We start from the raw sequence: 8220 nt of genomic DNA on the forward strand, positions 1-8220 counted from the left end.
GAAGTGTAGAAATGATCTGACTACCGATTACACGTATTTGTGATAACCTCTGACATTGTATTAAAGGCACATTGCTACGGTATTCGTGATTCTCGCCCGGACAGCAGAGTGGCAGTGTGCCATTTTGACGTCACTAACAACAGGGATTTTACGGTGCGCCAACAGGAGAACTATGCATTCGCTCTGTTTCTGGTCGTGTGCGGTAATACGGGCGGTGGTGTAATACCGTGGCCATAGCACCGCCACTTAATTTAAGGAAACTGTAAATATTTTTATAAAACATTTGTCACCTCGTTTGCAGAGGATAGTTTCCTGTAAATTTTCATGCATCTGCCGAATTAACAAACAGCATAGCTCGCGAACGCGCGCTGTTTGAAAAGTGCCGGGATAAGCACTTGTTGTTATGGGCCTACGATGACTTCCCGGCGTAGCTTAGGCGTACGGCTCCAACCGCCACTGGGCGCCATCCTGGCGAGAATCGTCAATTCCTTTAATATTTTGTACGATGTCATACCACTGCATGTATTACCACTGGAATTCAAGTTTGGCCACGCCCAGTCAACCATGGCCGATGGAAATATTTTTTCAAGTGTACGCAAAGGTTACTTTGTCTTCCAGCAAAAAATGAAATTTTTCTGAGCCGGGAGCCGGTGACCGGGCCCTGGTAAGACTGTACGCAACACCGTGGTTTCACTGTGCCCGTTTGCTGCCACGTAGTGCGTACTCGATTGTTTTCAGCAATTTTACGCTTTTTCGCTCCTTGAACTAGTGCGATATTATCGCTATAAAACAGCCGTGGCCGGCCATTCGTTCGGCCGTGGTCGTCAATTTGTGATTGCGACGCCACAAGCTGACCAGAGCCCAACGGAAAGCACTGCCGGCCATTACTGACTACAAGGAGCGGGTAACCGCCGAGCTGTCATCAGCGATTGCGCTTCCTGCCGGTATTTGACCGTTGGACGCCGTTTGGTTGTCTTAGATCTACGAGTACAACCATGAAGTGTACACACTTCCGCCCTACCGGGTCGAACTGATGGACTTCAAGGATCTGTCACCGCATTACAATCTCCGGAAGCCGAAACGAATCTGTCACGTATTGCCAAATACGCTGTTGTTTATTGCTGCTCGTACACAACTCGACTGACCATCTGCAGCTGGTATTCGCAGATACCGTTGCCGTTGCTAAGACACAGTATGACTCCATTACACCTTCCCCAGTGGTGAAACCATTCATCACTCACTAAAGAAATTATCAAACCAATTATTTAAGTAAGAATTCCAATTCCATTATAGTAGGTAATATCAATTCAGCATAATGCGTTCGATATCCTCAACATTTCCATTCAGCTTGCTGCGCTTGCGCTTTTTCTTCTTCTTCCGAACACTTACCCGTGATACGCCATCACTGGTAAAACACGTTTCCGGTTCCGCATTTCCGGTCGTGCATAAACGCTCGGTTGCTTCCTCAGCACCGTCCACTACTTTGTTGTCTTCGGCCAAACACACTGTCGCTGTGTCGTCTGCCTCGCTATCTTGTGATCCAGCTTCATGTGAGTTCGCTGATTTCTCATGCGATGTCAGCTCATCAGATTCTCCTCGTTCATCCGGCGCGGCAGCTGGCGTCACCGTATCGGGAATCTCTTTAGGACATTTCAGGTCCGTAACCACGTCGGCCAGCTCAAGTAACTGGCACTGGACATCTTGCAGTGTCCGGTACATATCGCGAAGGCAGGCCAGGTCATTTCTGGCTAACTGGCTTCTCTGTCGCTCCTGCCTCCAGTGCTTTGCTGTACGCCTGGGTGAGAACGTCGGCAGCACGTCATATTCTTCGGCCACCTGTATGCCCATGACGTCGAATTCGTCTTCAACCAACAGAGTTTTTCTTCCTGCCTCCTGCCGTTCCCTGGGTTCAGCGCGACACACTTTCGCGATGTGTCCGCGTTTACCGCAGTTGCGACACTTGACATCTTTAGCCCAACAGTCCGCACGCATATGGTCCTGGTCACCGCAGCCGTAACAGCCACGCCCACCATCGGCAGACTTCCTCCGTGTGCCACCACTATCGCGCGCGTCTGAAACGCCCTCCTGTCCACCTCTTTCCCTACTCCGGCCGCTGCGCCATGATGCTTCACCGCGCCTGTGGTTCTGTGTGCTGGGACGGCCACGCCCTTCTCCCCCATTGACCTTGGCGACCACATCTGCGGCGTTATGGTTCCGGCGGCTGCTGCGGGAAATCTCGTACTGCTCCGCAAATTCCAAAGCCTTCTCCAGGGTCGAGTACTCCTTTGAGGACAGGTGCATCCGTGTGGCGTCGTTCTCCAAGCCATTGAGGAAGGTCGCCTTCATGTTCCCTTCGAGAACATCCGCGGGAAATGCGCAATTGAAGGCCTTCTTCCGGAGTCTGTTGGAGAATTCTAGCAGCGATTCTCCAGACTCCTGCTTGAGCGAGAAGTAATTCGCCCACTCCGTGTCCTTTAGCGTCTTCTTCGTATACGCGTGCTCCAGTTTATCGACTATCTGGGCCGTCGTATAGTCATCGGGATCTTTCGGCAAGCACATTGCGTGTAGCATCTCCAATGCGTCGATGCCCAGGGAATCTAGGAGCAAGGCCTTCTGTTCATCGCTATCGGTGACCTTTCGGAGCTTTACGTAGTTTCTGTAACGGAACTGCCAGGATCTCCAGGTCATCACCAGCGGGTCGAACTTCAGCAAACCCACGCTGTCCTCCTTCCCCTTACTCTCCGTAGCGCTTGTCGTTCCGCTCGGAGGCGCCATCCGTACGCAAGTGGATTATCAAAGCAAAGTTCGAAATATCTCAGCCTACACGTCAGTTTGTCACGTATTGCCAAATACGCTGTTGTTTATTGCTGCTCGTACACAACTCGACTGACCATCTGCAGCTGGTATTCGCAGATACCGTTGCCGTTGCTAAGACATAGTATGACTCCATTACAGAATCCTAGCCAGAGCGAACAGAAAATCGGAGAAAGCACGCTGGCCATGCGGTTAAGAACGTTTTTGAGCGGATTCAAAAAGTTAATTCACAGATACTCAGTGTTAGCGGTGTTAGCCTTTTCAATTTCGCTCTGAAAACTGTTGATCTGTCTAAATAATCTCTTCGGTAATTTTTAATGCATTTTTTACCGACCAGACATTGAAGTCCTGTTAAACGGGTTGTCTGCTCCTGATACATGACTGAACGAATGAATGAATGGATTGTAACCTTGCTTGCAATATCATAAGTACTTAATATTTTCCATTGCTGCCTGCTAATAATTATTTCTACGTATGTCCAGATTCTCTTTCATACGTGGTGAAGGTGTAATGTACTGAATGATCTTTGTATTTGTTGTTGTATTTCTGTCGTAGTAACCGCCAACGGGGATTTGTGTTATTTTATTATCTCTATATTTTCGTGTCATTCTACATTCGGGCTTGTACCGTGTCTTATTAAATTTCACGTACTTAAAGACGTGACAATCAACATAGCAGAAATTGAAACGTTTAACAAAGATTCCTGAACACGCTGCTGCGCTGCCTCGGGTGTGCTTCCCGATGCTAAATTAGATAATTATGATATTATGCCTGCACCTCCATTTCTGTAGGCATTGCCTCTAGTTGTGAGCTAGTGAGTAACGCTTGAAAGATTGAATCATTTCCGAAAGTACCTTAAACTCCGACATTCCTCAACAAAACAGTCATGCAGTCTCACTTGTTCGGGCACCGGATTGCAGTTATGACATTGTCACTTCGTATGCTTAAAGTACAGATATACTTGCGTATTAATTTTGTGCCAAGGGTGCTGAGTGATATCGCACCGTATTAGGCTAATACTGCATGACGTGTTGATGTAAGTTGACATTATAAAATTTAGGCAAGTTTTCTTCATTTTACATATACATTTTGATTTTTGATTTTTGAGTTTGTTATGACTCGTTCCCCTGTCTAACAAACAGATTTTCTGCACTCGAGACGGTAGCAGCGCTAAAGCAGCCTTTGCAGCTAAGAAAGTACGTACGGAATTGATCTTCCTCTGGTATTCGAATTGCCTTTAGCCATCATTTCATAAATTAATAATAATGTCCGCATTAACGGATCCTGAACTTGTGCTGATATTTGACACTAACGTCATTATTTACGAGAAAAAGAAAACGGAGGAAGATGACCAGCCTGCCCAGGTAAACAGTCCTTAAAGAAAGCTTGCATAAATAAACTGCAATAAGTGTATTTTCCTTTTCCATAAATCATAAATTCTTATGGTTCTTTGAATAAACTCATTAACAGCTGGAATGCATGTCACTGCTTGAGGAAATGGCTCGTCATGGAAAATGCGGGAAACTAAAAAATCCTATTCTGATTATCATCCCAAAGGCGGTGCTCCAGGAAATCCAGATATTAGGAAACAGCAACAGTAACAACAGTAGAGGAAAGGCCAAGAGCGCCCTGGACCGACTAGCGGATCTACTCACCGATTGGTACACGAATCCTATCGAGAACATTCAGATAGTTCTGCAAACGGATAGTTCGGAAGATCGTCTGCAAAAGGAGTATTATCCGAAGAGGATAAATAAACTGAATGAACACAGTTACACAGAGATGGCCTGATACTTGTGTATTGCTTGGATTTGCTACGGCGTTTTCCTGACGCCGATGTGTGGTTGGTTACCGAGGATAAGCAACTGCAAGCGCGAGCCCTCCTGAGCGGCTTGCACGCAGTCAAATTTTACACACTGAAAGCGGCAATGGAGCTTGATCCTTACGACGTGAATGAACAAAGAAACAGAAATGATTATCACAACGAGGTATTCGTTTGCTTTTATTTTTCGTTGTGCGTTTGCAGGTATGCAGTACCGGTTATCAGTAGCGAGCAATATAAAGTACTGCTGTAGCCACCCGATCATGTTGCAATCACTGTCAGGTTCGGTCGATGCATTCGGCACCGTGCACATTAAGTACGTTGAACAGCAAGCAGCATGTGGAATTATTCCTTAATGGGAAGTGATCACTGCTGACTACGGCTACTATTATTATTTGTAATTTGTGGTACCAAATTAGTGTTTACGCGCGAAAACATTTATTTTCGCGCAGTCCCAACGAGAGCATAGTATTACTATGCTCTCTCCCAACCACCTTTTTTCATTGTTTACGACGTTCTTTTACGTAATTTTGTATACGTACATTTGCGTGCAAACCCTTTGTGCGCGCAGCAGCAGGTTAGAGTTAATATGGTTAAAAAATATGGTTATATCGTAAATATAGTTTTATCGTTAATATGGTTATAAAAAAATTCAAAAAAGATGAAATGCATTTGGCTGCACCAGAAGTCTTATTATGGCGCCGATAAACGGGTTAAATAAACTTTGCACGTGAGTGCACAATATGTATATAGTATTGCACCGAACAACAGTTCTAACATGGTTTTGAATCTTAAAACTTAAAATTTGAAAGAACAGGTGCAAGCCTAGTTCATTGGCAAAACGATCTTCACACTTGCGTGCATTTACGGTATGTGCTAAATTTAAATAAAAACCGATGGAAGATCGGTCCATAATGTGACTTTTGGTGCACCTGAATGCGTTTATACCGTTTTGAAATTTTCTAACAGCCAGATCATTCAAACCGCATTTCGTGCGCACATACCGTTTCACGCCAAGGAATAAAAATCACTTCGCTGTAGAACTGCTCGGTCTGCACCAAGTAATTCAGAGAATGATTGGAAATGTGCGAAAGCGAAATTTATTGCATATACACGAATATGGTACCAGGCACTTCCCTTAAATCAAACTCTGTGATACAACTTGATCTGGTGGTAGTGTTTCTGAAATTTTATTTTCTACTGTAGGCATCACTGCTTGATAAACTCCCAAGTGGTGATCAAGATTCCGATCGCAAGCGCAGGAGCAGAATGTTTAAAAACTGGCTTGCGCGAAATCGCCTCTCTACGCTCAGCGATGTGACGGCTGGACCTAAGCCTACGCTGACACATGCTGCGGAGAAAAAAGTCTTTGACATTAAAGATATGCTTGGGTTCCGTAATAAGCTCTTCGAATTGGTTCCCGCATTCAAGCAAATCAGTCTGCGACAGATCGCAATCGTGGGAGGTTTTGTGGTGGATGTGCTGCTGGGACGAGAACCAAAAGATATTAATCTGTTTTTCGTACTAGAAAAACCTAAAGGCGAGTTGAAGCCCACGGAAATACACGAACTCCTGGCTGACCGCGTCCGGACTTTTGTTGCCGAGCTTATGCAGTCAACGGATCCAGGGGGCATTTCGGTTACACGCTGTCGAGAGGTCTACACGATTCTGGCACCGGAATCTTGTTTGCCGTATCCTGTACAATTTGCATTCTGCGCTAACTTACCGGCGCGGTTTAACGCTACCGACATTACCTGCACTGAAATTGCCTACTATTGCGACGAAATAATCACGTCCGCGCGCGGTTTGGACGGCTTACGAAACAGTCACTTTGTCATCAAACACCAACACTATGATTCACTGATCAAGATGCAGCGCATTGTTCGTTACTTTGAAAAGGGATTCGATGTCGTCCTCGAAGGCTTGGATATGAAGGAAGTCAATAAGATCAATAAGGAACCAGGAGATACACACTTTATACTTCCGCTTCCTTATTTGATCATCAAGTTCGAAGGAACTCAGGAAAACAAAATTTTTGTTAACAGCATGGAACCTTCCTCGTGGGCAACTTGTCAACATACGTCATTGGATATTCTCTTGTCACGGAATAATGTTAATGCAAATTGGGATCAGCACAACATTCGCTGCTTGACCGACAACAGATTCGGTGACTTTATATTTAGCGGGAGAGGGCGGGACGTTTTGAAATCCGAAGCATTTGCGCTACAGCTTGGGTTGCGACCTGCAACAGTTTGCAACTTTTACGCTGAAGTCAAAGTACAAATGTCACATGAGTCGGAGGGTAGTATACAGTTTGATCGAGCATTAATGCAGTTTTTCAACTGTAGAGACCTTCGTGAGTATGAAAAAGGCGACCGTTTCATTCATATCGATAAAAACGATGCAGAGAAATATCGCAATGTTCTCTCACAAGCCATAGATAGCCAGATTGCAACCATCAATACACGGCTTGAGAAATATAATACCGTCCTTAATAACCTGGACGGGCCAGCCGCGAACACACTTTTGCACCGGTGTTCGGCTGACCGAGACTTGTGCTCAGAATCTCAATGGTATGACCGTTGGGGTGATAACAGTCGTTATGAGCCTAAGACTTTGATGAGCCTAAACCTCAGCCTCCAGGAGGAGTTTGTTTTAAGTTTCATCCCTCCGCCTTCATTCTTTCCGCTAGTATGGAAGAACAAAGCCGATGCAACTATTCCCGCCCGAGGAACGGACCCTAGTGATTGAAAATCTAAAAGCCGGAAAAACTTCCCGTTGGCTCGCAGATTTAGTTAAACTATCGTACAGCGGCTTTTATTTAATGCAGCAATAAACAATCTTAAATTTTAAATGTCATAATTTTAATTGTCGTTAATATCCTATTATGCTGTTTATATAATAGCAGTTATTTTTGACAAAGCAAACTTTGCATTTGCAACAGCCCTCCTTGGAATTGCTTACATGCTAGGACTCTTAAATGAAGTGTTTTGAACGGAATGTAAAATGCCGAAGTGCTGCACACACAGACAATAATATTTGACTCATGTTGCGGCACTGCCTGACAGGTCGTGCATACCTTAACTTGAATGCACTCTATGTACGAGTATCTGCGTCTATTATTGCGACGAACTGACTTACTGCATCAAATGTAAGCCGTATCTCAAAAAATGCTTACTATGAAAACTCAGTTGTAGTGTAAGAGCGTTTAACAGTAGATAACAGCAAATTATTGAAAAAAAACCGGATTATTTGAACCAAACTTCAGTGGTGGTTTTGCGACGAAGGCTGTGGGCAGGCGCTGTTCATCGATTATCAATAATTATTCTGAGTACTACGGTACTTTCGGAACATGAATGTACACATGCGAAAATTTGCAGCTCTTAACCTTTCCTACGGCCCTGCTTCAAAGTTTCTAATATGATTAGCCAGAAAAGGACTGGCCAAAAGCGGGCGAAAGAGTTTTTTAAACAGCGAAGGTCTATGCAAATACAACGGGGAAATGCGATTTGTAATGGGTACAATCCCGATATCATAGAGGAAGTATAATATTTGTTTTATAAATTAACGCTGTTTTGTTCTGG

At 44.7% G+C, this 8220-nt stretch overlaps 1 protein-coding gene across 1 annotated transcript; it reads left to right on the forward strand.

Annotated features, from left to right (window-relative positions):
* The first annotated feature begins 3450 nt into the window (after positions 1-3450).
* On the forward strand, positions 3451-7601 carry LOC129596040 (uncharacterized). The gene is made up of 4 exons (XM_055493195.1): positions 3451-3628; positions 4003-4178; positions 4285-4802; positions 5843-7601. Exons 3-4 carry the CDS (start codon positions 4743-4745, stop codon positions 7385-7387), a joined length of 1605 nt encoding a protein of 534 aa, XP_055349170.1. The 5' UTR covers positions 3451-3628; positions 4003-4178; positions 4285-4742; the 3' UTR covers positions 7388-7601.
* The last annotated feature ends 619 nt before the right edge of the window (positions 7602-8220 follow it).

The sequence above is a fragment of the Paramacrobiotus metropolitanus genome, unplaced genomic scaffold, assembly GCF_019649055.1.
Source record: "Paramacrobiotus metropolitanus isolate TYO unplaced genomic scaffold, Prichtersi_v1.0 Parri_scaffold0000085, whole genome shotgun sequence".
Taxonomy (NCBI): domain Eukaryota; kingdom Metazoa; phylum Tardigrada; class Eutardigrada; order Parachela; family Macrobiotidae; genus Paramacrobiotus; species Paramacrobiotus metropolitanus.

Bases quoted from the DNA above. Each gene is read 5' to 3' on its own strand.
- LOC129596040 (XM_055493195.1), top strand. From the start codon at position 4,743: ATGGAGCTTGATCCTTACGACGTGAATGAACAAAGAAACAGAAATGAT. The intron at 4,803-5,842 runs GTATTCGTTTGC...TTTCTACTGTAG, and splicing joins GAAATGATTATCACAACGAG to GCATCACTGCTTGATAAACT.